This window comes from Heterodontus francisci, chromosome 14 (genome assembly GCF_036365525.1).
Source record: "Heterodontus francisci isolate sHetFra1 chromosome 14, sHetFra1.hap1, whole genome shotgun sequence".
Taxonomy (NCBI): Eukaryota; Metazoa; Chordata; class Chondrichthyes; order Heterodontiformes; family Heterodontidae; genus Heterodontus; species Heterodontus francisci.
This window is the reverse complement of record NC_090384.1, coordinates 78,956,438-78,971,782: the sequence shown is the minus strand read 5'-3', so window position 1 is coordinate 78,971,782 and position 15,345 is coordinate 78,956,438. Positions and strand designations below refer to the sequence as shown.

Below are 15,345 nucleotides of genomic sequence, written 5' to 3'. Positions count from 1 at the left end.
GCAAAGACTTTCCCCACTATGCTGAGCATAGTATCTTGTATCTCCTTAATACCAGATTAAACTAGTGCCCTAGTTTAGAGAGGAAAAACCCACCAATCACCTACCTGTTCACCTAATTAATGCCGCTGGTCTTCATCTCTCTGGTCTCACCGTCTCTGGCTCCCTCTCTTGGATCATTCCTTGTTCAGTAAAGACCAGAACAGCACCTCCTCCCTCACTGCACTGAATTGCCCCACTTAACAAATTCTCAGTTAAGCACTTGCAGCGCTCAACCGAGCTGAACTTCGTGCACTAGCAAAACCTCCTGAATTTATACTAGCTGCAATTCCAGAGACCTGAGTCAGGCCCTGCTGACTAGGGAACCAGTTCTAACTAGTTATCTACTTAACTAACTGTGCAGCTGCCTCCAGCGAGGAGTTTGTTCATCACTGATCAAGACTGGAAGAAAATACAATCTAATATTGAAGTTAAATGCTAAATGTAAACATGACGATTTTAGAAAGATCAACACTTAAAATTCCTTCACTTAGCAAATTCTCCAAGACAAGCAGGACTCAGTCAAGCTAGACTACATGTGTTAGCAAAAACCTCCTGTATTTATACTAGCTGCAATTCCAGAGACCTGAGTCAGCAAAGGTCTTCTGAGGGTCTCTACCCAAAATGGTAACCTGTCTTTTCCCTTCAATAAACCTATATATTTTCAGTATTTAATGTCCTTTCACATTTACAGCATTTATTTTTATCCTCAAGGGATTAAGCTTTGCTGTTGGTCTCAGACATCTGTGATCAGCTCCAAGACTAAGAAAGATCTTGCATTTATTTAAAACTGAACAGATTCGCAGGACATAGCATCCAAATAATTACTTATGAAGTTCTCTCACCATCTAATGGCAGTGAATGCACAAAATTCCACATAGTAAATGAGATGAGTGACCAGTGCTGTTTGCTTGGAGTAATGAATGTTGGCCAGGACACCATTAGTGCTCCCTGGTAGTTTCTGGAGCTTTCAGTGGAGGCACCAGATAATCCAATGATATGCTCAGCAGGTTACGCAGCTAAACTGAGATGTCATTGCAGAGAACATGCTATTTGGAAGAACAAACGCACAATTGTGAATAAATCCCTTTATTCTGGAAGCAGTATTTTGAATACAATAATCAATGAATATTGCCATGGGATTGTTCTATTATGCCCACATCATTGATGTAGACAAGGCAGATGCTCAATATCAAACCACTTCTCCTTTGGATCATACGACAGAACACAAACATTTCCTGACCTAGTCAGTTCTATAATAGACCAGTGAAAAAGGGAGTGGTGGCATAGTAGTAATGTCACTGGTACAGTAATCCAGAAACCCAAGCCAATACTCTGGGGACATGGGTTCAAACCCCACTATGACAGCTAGTGGAATTTAAATTCAATTAAATAAAAATAAAATCTGGCATTGAAAGCTAGCCATCAGTAACAGTGATCATGAAACTACCATTGATTGTCATAAAATTGTTCCCTTTAGGGAAGGAAATCTGCCATCTTTACCTGGTCTGGACTACATGACTCCAGACCCAGAGCAATGTGGTTGATTCTTTAGTTGTCAACAATTAGGGATGAGCAACAAATGCTGACCTTGCAGTGTCCACATCCGATGAAATGAATAAACGAAGAAAAAACTGATTAATTAGGCTTGAACTTCACTGGGATATTGCAGTCAATAGTGTCAGTCATTAATTCATATTTTCCTGAAGAGTGGAGTCATAACAGCAGATCTACATTGGCAGAACCCTGAAATGAGGAATTTATGAAGTGGATTGCACCATGACTGATGCCACTCCATATTTTCCTGTGGCTTGCATGCTGCTCCAATTGTGTAAACAGAAATTTTCATAGCCGTACAACCCACTGAAAACAATGGTAATCACAATTTTAATGGATTCTCTTTCATGCCGCTGCCATTTAGATTTAAAGATGATAGCGTTGGTGACCTTGCAAGTGTTTGAGAGCCAATAGATCATTTTATTAAGTATGAAAAAACAAATCACTCAGAATGATTAACAACCAGTCTGAAGGTACAGAACAGGCTTAACAGAATCTCCCTACCCAAGTTCATGACTTGCTCTAAATGGAAGCAGGCTAACTGATCCCAAGGGATCGCTTGCTGGCAGCAGCACTTTGAATGAGCGCCATACTTCACAGCCACATTAAAAAGACAATTTTTAAACTTTTAAGTTCCATCCAGTAGACATACGTTTGAAATCACCAGAAAAAAGGTCCAACCACTTCAAGGTCATTGCCATATTCTAATTACAAGTGCACTAAAATATGAAGGAACTTAACAGCACAATCGACTCGCTGGATGACAAAATTTAGTCTGTCGGCAATCTTGTAGTTGCTGAAAAATCCAGGACAATGACAAATCAGTGACAAAGACCTATAACTTTGACTTCATGCTTTAGAGTTTTTATTCGACAAGTGCTTTAGTCAACTAAGTAGTTTTGAAGTATAGTCACTGTTGTAATGTAGGAAAGTAATGTTACTGGAGGTAATGCTTGTATCTGAACCTTATTGTGAAATTTGAAAAATAGACCTTTTGAAGTACTTTTGTTTGGTCTGACAAAAATATCACTAACAGGTGATGGGACCTTCACTTAAAGTTGGGGCTTGAATCTATAAACTTCTGATTTAGGAGGAGAAAGCACTACCAACTGAGCTGAGGTACTGCAGAACACTGTCCTACACCGAATGATATCCAAGCACTAAACCACAGGAACAGTTAAATTAGCAACTTTTACTTACTCCCTACCCATCCCTGCAATTTTGACATTCCCAACATACCTGGTTGCCCAACTGCATTTAAAGAAAAACTTGGGAGCTATGAATATCCCACGATCATCAATATGTTTGAATGAAGACAGCCCTTTACTTCACCTGGCATCATCCTATTAGAATACCAAACCTACTCACTTTGCAGAGAGCACCCAATTGATTTTAAGGCACTTCAGCTTAAAAATCATGGGAGAGTGGTATCCACATACCAGCTCTTCCAACTAAACAATATTCCAGCAACGAAAACACAAATCTACCCATAAGATGCATATTCCAACAAGGGTTAGCATCTTCTACGTACTGGGGAAAGGAGAGAAACAAAAGTGATTCCATGCTGAATGATAATGTAGTCAACACATTCTAGATTCTTGTCCACGCCAAAAGTAATAGAAAATATTTGGCACGTATTGATTTTTTTAAAAAAAAAAGTGTAGGAACTGTTCTACTTCAACATGAAAACAGAACAAAAGTCATACCTCATTAGTTAGGATGCACCACTATACCTTCCTGATCAAAGGAAAACAACTGACAACTTAGCTTAATGGACTGGATTTGAAAAACTAAAAGAATGTGAACAATGTGCAAGAGGAGATGGGAATTTCTGTGCAGCCACCCATATTAGGTATTGCTTTTCATACCAGTACCCTACCCAAACTGTTGAAGTTTCTGAAAGTATGAGATACATCTGAAGATATGGAGCAAAGCTGCACGGATATTGGTTTCATATCTCCTCTGTTGAATCATGTATATTTTTTGGTTCTTGATTGAGACACCAAAATACTACTGTGAATAAATACTAATGTTTGGACTCACTTATTACAGTAACAAACCCAGAATCTCATGAACTACATCTTTCAAAATGAAATCTGTTTGCCCTATTCTCTCCTCAAATTTTCTTTTTCCCATTTTGTGTCGAACAATTTGTTTTTTTTTCCTGTTTATCTTTCATCCTTGTTTTCTGGTTCCAAATTGAGGCCATAGCATCTTTATTTTTAAAACTAGGTTTTCATTGGCTGAAACCCTGCTTTGATTGCTGGCTTTTCAATCTTATTCCAAGTTTAATATTCAGGGCTTTCTAATCAGTTAAAATGTGAAAGAGGCGTGTCAAGCCTGGTAGTGGCTCTGGATTCTGAAAACATTTGGACAGGTGAGTCTTTATTTGGCAGTGGAAGAATTTGAATATTTTTAGTAAAACAAGAATATTGAAACTTTTTCACAGCCCCATTGGTCAAATCAGTAATTACAAGACAAAACACAATGGAAGTCAGTCTTTACTGTCAGTCACTAAAAGGTACTCGCATTGGCCCGGCTCCTAAAGATTCTGGGCATCTTGTGGCATGCTGGGTTAGTTTGAGTTTTCCTGCACCCTTCAGCTCAATGTTTTGTAAAATTTGCCTGTAAGTTGCTGGAAGCTGATAACAGCATGACAAAGGCAATAGGGAATCTGGGAGCTTGGTGAGTGGGATGAACAGTGTTTATGTTTAACTAATGAGATTTAAACATTAAGAGAGTGAATTCAATGCTAAATCAGGTACAGTGTCTGGGCTGCTGGCTCCTGTTTCAGGGGGTCCCGTGCTTCAAGCAGCAATTCCATGTAAACTTGGAGCTCAGTCAAGCCAACTGCTGAGACGTTCAGTCTGCAATTTCCGCCAACTCTAAGGGACCCATACATCTGGGGACAAATCAATACAAGACCAGCTTAATCCAAGCCTAAATTCAAGTTCCAGCTCCATTAAAGTAATTCTGTTTAGTTAATACTCAGTAAGTCAAGGGCATATTTCAAATGTTGAAATGTCAACTCTGCTCTGGTAGACACAACTTTCAGACCAATAATCTGTAAGTTTCATGAATTTCTGAATAATTCATTTTAAAGTAACTTAATAACAGACAAGGACAATATTTTCCAAGTTTACAGCATAATAAAGTTTGGAAAAGTTAACCAACTCAGCAATCTATATTACAAAGTGTTAAAGCAGAGTATCATGAAAGTGGTGGAATACTACTGCAATCCTTAGGTTAAATGTACATCCATATATTAAAAATCTCACCTGTATGCATATCCCATCAACATTTTCCATTCTAAATCCCTATATCCATATATAAAATGGAAACTGCCTATGCAAACTTGTCACACTATCATACAATCCTGCCAATGGATGCGTTCAGTGCCAATGGCAGGACAGTGAAATTGTACCCTCAAATTTAGATAGGTGGGTTATAAATGTGGATTTAGAAATTTATAATCTAATATATAGTCTTAAAATAGGAACTGAATTACATCTGCACAATTATCTCTTGCCCTCCACTTCACCTGAAAGCTACACTTCACCCTGATCCCACATAAGTAATGCCACAGGAGATAGAGTAGTGAAAGTACCTTTTCTGCAAGAAAGAAGCAAAGGTCATTAGTACAAAATTTAATGTGTGGAGGGAATAGATCATTTAGCTACATGGAGGCGGCATAGTGGTAGTGTCACTGGACCAGCAATTCAGAGGCCCAGGCAAATGCTCTAGGGTTCGAATCCCAACATGGCTGATGGTGAAATTTGAACTCAATTAATAAATCTGGAATTAAAAGCTAGTCTAATGGTGACCATGAAACCATTGTCGATTGTTGTAAAAACCCATCTGACTTACTAATGTCCTTTAGGGAAGGAAATCTGCCATCCTCACCTCCTCTGGCCTACATGTGACTCCAGACCCACAGCAATGTGGTTGACTCTTAAATGCCCTCTGAAATGGCCCAGCAAGCCACTTAGTTCAAGGGCAATTAGGAATGGGCAACAAATGCTGGTCTAGCCAGCGACGCCCACATCCCATGAACGACTAATAAAAATCAGCATTCAACCAGAAGTCACAACTTAGCGTTATATGAAATTGAGTGTCAAAGTGGATAACAAGGTTGATAATATCTACCGCAGTGGAGCTGTTACAAGAAATGCACTGGCCCAGATTATCACTGGACTAGTAACCCAGAGACCCAGGGTATTCCTCTGGGGACATGGGTGCGAATCCCACCACAGGAGAATTTGAATTTAATTAATAAATCTGGAATTAAAAGCTAGTCTAATGATAGCCATGAAACCAACGTCGATTGTTGTAAAAACCCATCTGGTTCACTAATGTCCTTTAGGGGAGGAAATCTGCTGTCCTTATCTGGTCTGGCCTACATGTGACTCCAGACCCACAGCAATGTGGTTAACTCTTACACGCCCTCTGAAATAGCCTAGCAAGCCACTCAGTTGTACCTAACCGCTACAAAGTCAATGAAAAGGAATGAAACTGGACGGAGGACCCGGCATCGACCTAGGCACCAGAAACAACAGCAAACCCAGCCCTGTCAACCCTGCAAAGTCCTCCTTACTAACATCTGGGGGCTTGTGCCAAAGTTGGGACAGCTGTCCCACAGACAAGTCAAGCAACAGCCTGACAGTCATACGCACGGAATCATACCTTACAGACAATGTCCCAGACACTGCAATCATTATTCCTGGGTATGTCCTGTCCCACCAGCAGGACAGACCCAGCAGAGATGGCAGGACAGTGGTCTACAGCAGGGAGGGAGTTGCCCTGGGAGTCCTCAACATCGATTCTGGACCCCATGAAGTCTCATGGCATCAGGTCAAACATGGGCAAGGTAACCTCCTACTGATTACTACCTACCGCCCGCCCTCAGCTGATGAGTCAGTACTCCTCCATGTTGAACACCATTTGGAGGAAGCACTGAGGGTGGCAAGGGCACAAAATGTACTCTGGGTGGGGGACTTCAATGTCCATCACCAAGAGTGGCTCGGGAGCACCACTAGTGACCGAGTTGGCCAAGTACTAAAGGACATAGCTGCTAGACTGGGTATGCGGCAGGTGGTGAGGGAACCAACACGAGGGAAAAACATACTTCACCTTGTCCTCACCAACCTGCCTGCCGCAGATGCTTCTGTCCATGACTGTATTGGTAGGAGTGACCACCGCACAGTCCTTGTGGAGAAGTTCCACCTTCACATGGAGGATACCATCCATTGTGTTGTGTGGCACTACCACCGTGCTAAATGGGATAGATTTTGAATAGGTCTAGCAATGCAAAACTGGGCATCCATGAGGCACTGTGGGCCATCAGCAGCAGCAGAATTGTACTCAACCACAATCTGTAACCTCATGGCCCGGCATATCCCCCACTCGACCATTACCATCAAGCCAGGAGACCAACCCTGGTTCAATGAAGAGTGCAGGAGGGCATGCCAGGAGCAGCACTAGGCATGCCTCAAAATGAGGTGTCAACCTGGTGAAGCTACAACCCAGGACTACTTGCATGCCAAACTGCATAAGCAGCATGCAATAGACAGTGCTAAGTGATCCCATAACCAACGGATCAGATCGAAGCTCTGCAGTCCTGCCACATCCAGCTGTGAATGGTGGCGGACAATTAAACAACTAACTGGAGGAGGTGGCTCCACAAATATCCCCATCCTCAATGATGGGGGAGCCCAGCACATCAGTGCAAAAGATAAGGCTGAAGCATTTGCAACAATCTTCAGCCAGAAGTGCCGAGTTGATGATCCATCGCGGCCTCCTCCTGAAGTCCCCAGTATTACAGATGCCAGACTTCAGCCAATTCAATTCACTCCGCATGATATCAAGAAACGACTGAAGGCACTGGATACTGCAAAGGCTATGGGTCCTGACAATATTCCGGCGATAGTACTGAAGATCTGTGCTCCAGAACTTGCTGCACCCCTAGCCAAGCTGTTCCAGTATAGCTACAACACTAGCATCTACCTGGCAATGTGGAAAATTGCCCAGGTACGTTCTGTACACAAAAAGCAGGACAAATCCAACCCGGCCAATTACTGCCCCATCAGTCTACTCTCAATCAGTAAAGTGATGGAAGGTGCCATCAAGCAGCACTTGCTTAGCAATAACCTGCTCAGTGATGCTCATTTTGGGTGCCACCAGGGCCACTCAGCTTGGGTTCCTGAACTCATTATAGCCTTGGTTCAAACATGGACAAAAGAGCTGAACCCAAGAGGTGAGGTGAGAGTGACTGCCCTGGACATCAATGCAGCATTTGCCAAGTATGGCATCAAGGAGCCCTAGCAAAACTGGAGTCGATGGGAATCTGGAGGAAAATTCTCTGCTGGTTGGAGTCATACCTAGCGCAAATGAAGATGGCTGTGGTTGTTGGAGGTCAATCATCTGAGCTCCAGGACATTACTGCAGGAGTTCCTCAGGATAGTGTCCTAGGCCCAACCATCTTCAGCTGCTTCATCAATGACCTTCCTTCAATCATAAGGTCAGAAGTGGGGATGTTCGCTGCTGATTGCACAATGTTCCGCACCATTCGCAACTCCTCAAATACTGAAGCAGTCCGTGCAGAAATGTAGCAAGACCTGGACAATATCCAGGCTTGGGCTGATAAGTGGCAAGTAACATTGGCGCCACACAAGTGCTAGGCAATGACCATCACCAACGAGAGAGAATCTAACCATCTCCCCTTGACATTCAATGGCATTACCATCGCTGAATCCCCAAGTATCTAGAAGGGATCTAGCCAAGGTCGAATGGAACCAAAGACTGGCAGGAAGAGCTGTACTGGAACATTAGGTTACCTTTAAGGAAGAGGTGCTTCAGGTACAGGCTAGGAACAATCCACCAAGAGTGAAAGATAAGGGAACCAAGAACAGGGCTCCTGGTTGACAAGGGAGAGAGCACGATGATGATGAAACAAAACAAAAAAAAGTGTATGATGCATGTTGGGTGAACTCATCAAGTGAGGTCCAGGCCATATACAATAAGTTGAGGGGGGAGGTGAAGAGGAAAGTAAGACAAAGAATATGAAAATAGAATGGCAGTCAACATAGAAGGGAACCCAAAAATCATGTTCCGGCATGTAAATAAGGAGCGAGTAGTAAGAGGAGGAGTGGGGCCTATTAGGGACTGAGAGGGTAATATATGCTTAGAGATGCAGGACAAGGCCAATATACTTAATGAGTACTGTCTTTCACTGTTCACTAAGGAAATGGAAGCTGACAAAATATCAATAGAAGCAGAGAGTAGAAGCAATGGATAGGATAAAGATTGAGAGGGAGAAGTACTAAAAAGGCTGGCTATGCTTAGGGTTGATAAGTCACCTGGTCCAGAAGGCTTACATCCCAGGTTGCTAAAGGGAGATAGAAGGGCTTGCCATAATCTTCCAATCTTCCCTGATACAGTGAAGGACGATTGGAGTGTGGCAAATGTGACATCCTTATTCAAGAAAGGTTAGTTTCACATTACTAGTGGGTTAGGTTTGAGAAATAATCTGGGAAAATATCAATGGACACTTGGAGAGGTTCGAGTTAATTCAGGATAACCAGCATGGATTTGTAAAAGGCAGATCATGCTTGACTAATCTAACTGAATTCTTTGATGAATTAACAGAGAAGGTTGATGAAGGGAATGCGGTGAATGTTGTTCATATGGACTTTAAAAAAGCATTTGATAAAGTACCACATAAAAGGCTGGTTAACAAAACTGAGCCTTGTGGAATAGGATAAAAATATTGGCTTCAGGACAGAAAACAGCAAGTAAAATGGTTGCTTTTCAGACTGCAGGATTGTAGACAGTGGTGTTCCCCAAGGGTCAGCGCTGGGACCACTGCTTTTTTTGCTATATATAAAAATGACTTGGATCTTGGAATACAGAGCAGAATTGCAAAATTTACCAACACCACCAAACTTAGAGGTGAGGCAAACAGTGAGGATGACATGAACCGCCTGCTTCAGAACATAGATAGAGTAGCAGAACGGGCAACGAGGTGGCAGTTAGAATTTAATTCTGATAAGTGTAAGGTGACGCAATTTGGAAGAAGGCATAGGGAGAGGCAATATCTACTTAATGGCACAGTTCTAAAGAGGGTGCAGAAACAGAGGGACCTTGGGTTCGTCTGCATCAATCGTTGAAGGTGACAGGACATATTGAGAGAGTGGTTAGTAAAGCACATCGAATCTTGGGCTTTATAAATATAGGCATTGAGTACAAAAGCAGGGAAGTTACGCTGAAGCTTTATAAAGCTCCAGATAAGCCCCAACGGGGGTACTGCACACAGTTCTGGATATCACACTTTAGGAAGGATGTGAGGGCCCAAGAGAGGGTAGAGGAGATTTACTAGAATGGTTCCAAGGTTGGGAGATTATAGTTACAAGGTTAGGTTGGTAAAGCTGGGTTTGTTCTCCTTAGAACAAAGGAGATTGAGGGGAGATTTAATGGAAGTGTACAAGATTATGACCGGCTTAGATAAGTTAGACAAGGAAAAACTGTTCCATTAACAAATGGTACAAGGACTAGGGGACCAAATTGAAAAGTTTGGGCAAAAGATGCAGGGGAAATATGAGGAAGAACATTTTTTTATGCAGCGAGTGGCAATGACCTGGAACTCACTGCCCGTAAGCGTGGTGAAAGCGGAGACGATCAATGACTTCAGAAGGAAGTTGGACGGCCATCTAAGATAAATAGACTTGCAGGGCTATGGGGATCGAGCCAGGGATTGGCACTGCCTGCATAGCCCTGTGGAGACCCAGCATGGACCCGATGGGCCGAATAGCCACCTTGTCTGCCGTAAATGACTCAAAGTAGTGGAACGTCTGTCAAATGGTGACTAGCATATAATTGGGTAACTTCTACTCTGACTGGACGTAGATGACACTAAAGTTAGTAGACAAATCACAAGAACCTAATGGTATAATACAAAAGGTAGATGGGAATGAAATCATCCAAAATTCTGCAGAAGGAAAATTGGAAGGGAGCAAATGTGACTTTTTTTTTAAAAAAGAAAATGGATAAACTATAGACGAGAAAGTCCCAGTTTAGTTGCTGGCAAAACAGAATTCAAGAGCAGAGAAATTACATTAATCTTATGTAGAATCTTGGTTAAATTACACTTGAGAGTACTGCTCAGTTCTGGTCTCCATATTACAAAAAGGATATAGAGTTACCAGTAAGTGAAAGAGCAGAACTTATATTTACATAGCGCCTTTCACAGCCTCAGGACACCCCAAAGTGCTTTACAGCCAATGAGATACTCTTGAAGTGCAGTCACTGTTGCAATTAATGTAGAAGATATTTCCACTTGTGCGTGAGTCCAAAACTGGATGCCATAAATATAATAGTGACCAATAAATCCAATAAGTGGTTCAGGAGAAACTGTGGTTAGAATGTAGAACTTGCTATCACATGGAGCAGTTGAGACAAAGTGCATTTAAGGGAAAGCTAGAGAAATAGATGAGGGAGAAAGGAAGAGAAGGATTTATTTATAGGGAGAGATGAAATAGGAGAGAGGAAACATGTGGAACAAACACCAGCATAGACTTATTGGACCACTTTCCATGTTGGAAATACTATCATACTATAAAAGCACTACTAGAATCTATAGCATGCACAGAAACTAGATTAGAATATGGAATTTTCTGCTACAACCTGTTGTTACAATAGAGTCCATAAATTCAGTTAAGGAGAATTGGAGAGTTGCATGGAAAGGAACATTATTAAATACATGGAGTTAGAAGAATACAATTGGATTTGGTTCATGTGACGAAAACACCCACTCATGGTGGACCAAACAGATTTTTTCTGTACTGTGGCAGTGAATTTTAAGTATACTTTTCAAGTCACAAACACATACAAAGCCTATCGGGGCCAGTGGGCAGAGATACAAGTCATAGGCAAGGTTGCTGACATCCTATCTATAAAATCATACAATCTTACAGCAGAGAAGGCCATTTGGCCCATTGTGCCTCTGCCAGCTCTTTGAAATAACTGTCCAATTTAGTCCCAGACCCTTTTTCTAAACCTGAAAATTACCTTTCAAGTCCACGTTCAATTGCCTTTTGAAAGTTCCTATGGAATCTGTTTCCAGGCAGCACAGTGGCGAGCACTGCAGCCTCACAGCTCCAGCGACCCGGGTTCAATTCTGGGTACTGCCTGTGTGGAGTTTGCAAGTTCTCCCTGTGTCTGCGTGGGTTTCCTCCGGGTGCTCCGGTTTCTTCCCACAAGCCAAAAGACTTGCAGGTTGGTAGGTAAATTGGCCATTATAAATTGCCCCTAGTATGGGTAGGTGGTAGGGAAAATATAGGGACAGGTGGGGATGTGGTAGGAATATGGGATTAGTGTAGGATTAGTATAAATGGGTGGTTAATGGTCGGCACAGACTCAGTGGGCCGGAGGGCCTGTTTCAGTGCTGTATCTCTAAAATCTAAAATAAAATCCTTTAATAATGGTGCATTCCAGATTTTAACCCTCCCAAAAATAAAATCTCATCACCCCTCTAGCTCTTTTGTCTATTATTTTAAATCTGAGAGCTCTGTTTACTAACCTACTTGCCAGAGGAAATAATTTCTCCCTATGGCTCTATCAAACCCTCTCAAATTTGAATACTTCTATAAAAGCAGAAAAGATTAAAAGGACCCAATTTCTCCACATAACTGAAGTTCCTCATTCCTGGAATCATCTTCATAAATCTCCCATACATCCAATCCAAGACCTGACATCCTTCCTAAAGTAATATGTCTCAAATTGCATGTGATAATCCAGCAGAGGCCAAACCGTTGATTAAGATTTAGTATGACTTCCTTGTTTTGCGTTTAATGCTCCTACTTACAAAGTTAAATATCCCATGTGCTTTCTTACTTTCGCAACTTGCCTTGCCACCTTTAAAGATTGCAACAATGCACCTCCAGGCCCCTCGACTCTCAAACCTCCTCTAAATAGTACCATTTAGATTATACTATCTCTCCATGTTGTTCCATCCAAAGTACTTTACACTTTTCCACATTAAATTGCACCTGCTATGTGTCTACTCACCTCTCCAGTTCATCTATATCCTCCTAAAGTTGGCTACCAACCCAATCACTATTTCCTACATTAGAAATTTTGTATCATCCGCAAACTTCAAATCTTTACTCCTTGCACCAAAGTTTAGTCATTAGTTTATAAGTAATGGTTCTAACACCTGGGTGACCCATTACCTACTCTCTCCAGTCTGAAACATCCATTTGTCCCTACACTGTCTCCTATCCCTTATCCAAGCTACCACCATAAGCTTCTACTTCCTATTATGTGGTATTCAAAAAAAAACCTCTATCACTCAATCAGATCAGTCAGACACGATTTGCCTTTAACAAATCCATGCTGGCTGTACTTTATTAACCCTATAGCAAGGAAATCATCAAGTTAGGAGCACCTTTCTGGTGATATTTGCAGAACAATCACCTCAAAATCTAACACCAGGTTACTCTGACTATTCACTACTTTCAACAGATTACCTACAACGGTAGGAAAGAATTGAGATACTGTCCGGGAAAAATCCTTTGTGAAATCACAAAGGGGAAAACATCAAAAAGGGAAAAAAGACAAGGACTTGGAAGAACAACATGACTGAAAGTTCAGCAATCCATTGCTGGGCGGGAAGAGGGTGGAGAACAGTAAGTGGGTCATAAGTGACACGGAGTGGGGGGTGGTTTGGATAAATTCCAGGCACAAGCTGGCCCAAGACAATGGGCACTCAGAGTAGAGACCCTGCTACACTCACAGTAACCTACCACCACTCCCACCCTGCTATAATTCAGTGGCCGGCAGTAACTTCAGCTACCCTCGGGCACCACTCGCTGCCTTACAAGGGTTCAGTTGCAGGAGTCTGTCGGCCTGCTCCCTCTCCCCACTCCAGCATGACCCACCACCCCACACTCCCCACCTTGGCCATTCCGGTTACCCGCGACCGCGCACTCACCTGCCCAGCGGCCGAACGCTTCCACCGGGACGCCCCTTCCGAACACGAACGCCCGCGCTCCGCTCAGCAGCCGAAAGGCCGCCTTCAGCGAAAGCCAGGTCACCGTCGCAACACCGAGCCAGTAAAACAGCTGAACGGCCGGGAGAAATTCCAACTGCAGTGCTGAACCCATCGCCTCTGTACCAGCCACACCGACCAACTCCTCACAGCGGCAGCAGAGAACTTAACAGGAAACGCCCGCCCTCTCACTCGCAGTTATTGGCTGAAAGCTAACTCGTGCCAGCTTCTACTGCCCATTGGTTTAAATGCACGTCAATCATTATGCGACGCTACGGCATTTCCACATAATCGCCTGGGGCATGTTGCATTGTGGCATTTGTGGTTTTCTGCAGCCTTCTGCCTAAGTGCGCGAGAGTCATTGAAACTGCATCTCCCACAATTCCATCGTCACAGCAAAACACCCCCCCCTCCAACTATCCTCTCGTGAGATTTCACTACCACTGAAACACGGAAATGATAGTTCTGATCAGAATGTATGCAACATTTATGAAAAATATTTAAAAGGGACAGAAAATATTCGGGCTCAAACTCTACGGTCACGTCAGAAATCGTTTATTGCAATCAATACTCTTTTTACAATAAATGTCATTTTGTCAAACACTCCTTGTCCTTCGTATTTAAACAAGAACCCTTTAAATACAATAACATTTCACTGCAAACAATAATTTCAGTGACTATTAACAATGTTATCTCATATTAAAATATATTTTTGGATTTATTTTATATATTTTATTGCCTGGAATGTGTATAGACAATAATTTAAAACTGACATTTATATGTATGTCACTAAATGTATCAACTGTTCTTGCAATATAAGTTTTAAACTTATTCATTAGCAACAAACAATACATTGAACTTACTTTATGCTAACTAAAAAAAGAAAATTGTTGAGCAATTTGTTATTTTGTTCTTGTAAAATACCTATATACGTATTGTATAAAGGAGACATGCTAAGAAGAAAATAATGCGTTCTAAAACATTGGAAAATTATGATTTATAATATACCTTTTATACCTATGTTCTGATATTATTCTCATAGTATTACATTCTAGTACATTTCAGGATATTGCCTTACATTTCAGAGAACATATCCCCATTTTTGTGTTTCATCATCCTTCTAATTCAATAGCAAACTCAAATTGTTCATGTGTTTCTTTTTGTTTGAACTTAAATTATATTTCTCTCACTAAGTAATATAATCACACAACAGCTGCAAAAAAATACCATGAAATTACAATAGCACAGCCCAAATATTTCTGGTGTTTTCCTAATTCCATTAATTTTGAAATACCCTGTTATTTTTACATTTCATTTAAGAGATATGCAACAATAAAGAAATGTACATTTAATTCATCAAGACTATCTTTATTTATACAAAATGCCTCCAACCACATCTTCTAATATACGTGAACACTGAGTACAACTAATGCACAGTATTTAACCAAATGTAGTACAAGCTGTACACTGTCTATTTTTCAATACAACTAACAACATATGAATACCAGCAAGTCTTTATCAATTACAGATATTTTGTACAAACATACAAAGTATTAAAATGGCAATTTCCTTTTATTCCCTATTAATTAATACAGTATATTGAATATTACATTTCCAGATATTTGATTAATTTCTAGGCAATGTTTATAGGTTTGATTTCTCACCAGAATATTATTTATATTCTTTTCTTAAAAAGGCTCAGTAATGTA

The 15,345-nt window shown here is 41.4% G+C and overlaps 1 protein-coding gene across 1 annotated transcript in view; it reads right to left on the bottom strand.

Annotated features, from left to right (window-relative positions):
- The window catches only part of LOC137377123 (very-long-chain 3-oxoacyl-CoA reductase-A-like), a 223,261-nt gene extending 209,451 nt beyond the window's left edge, over positions 1-13,810 (bottom strand). Inside the window, exon 1 of the mRNA XM_068046451.1 lies at positions 13,580-13,810. Within this exon, the coding sequence (XP_067902552.1) occupies positions 13,580-13,751 (172 nt within the window). The 5' untranslated portion in view covers positions 13,752-13,810. The remainder of the gene's footprint in view (positions 1-13,579) is intronic.
- Between the last annotated feature and the right edge of the window lie 1,535 nt (positions 13,811-15,345).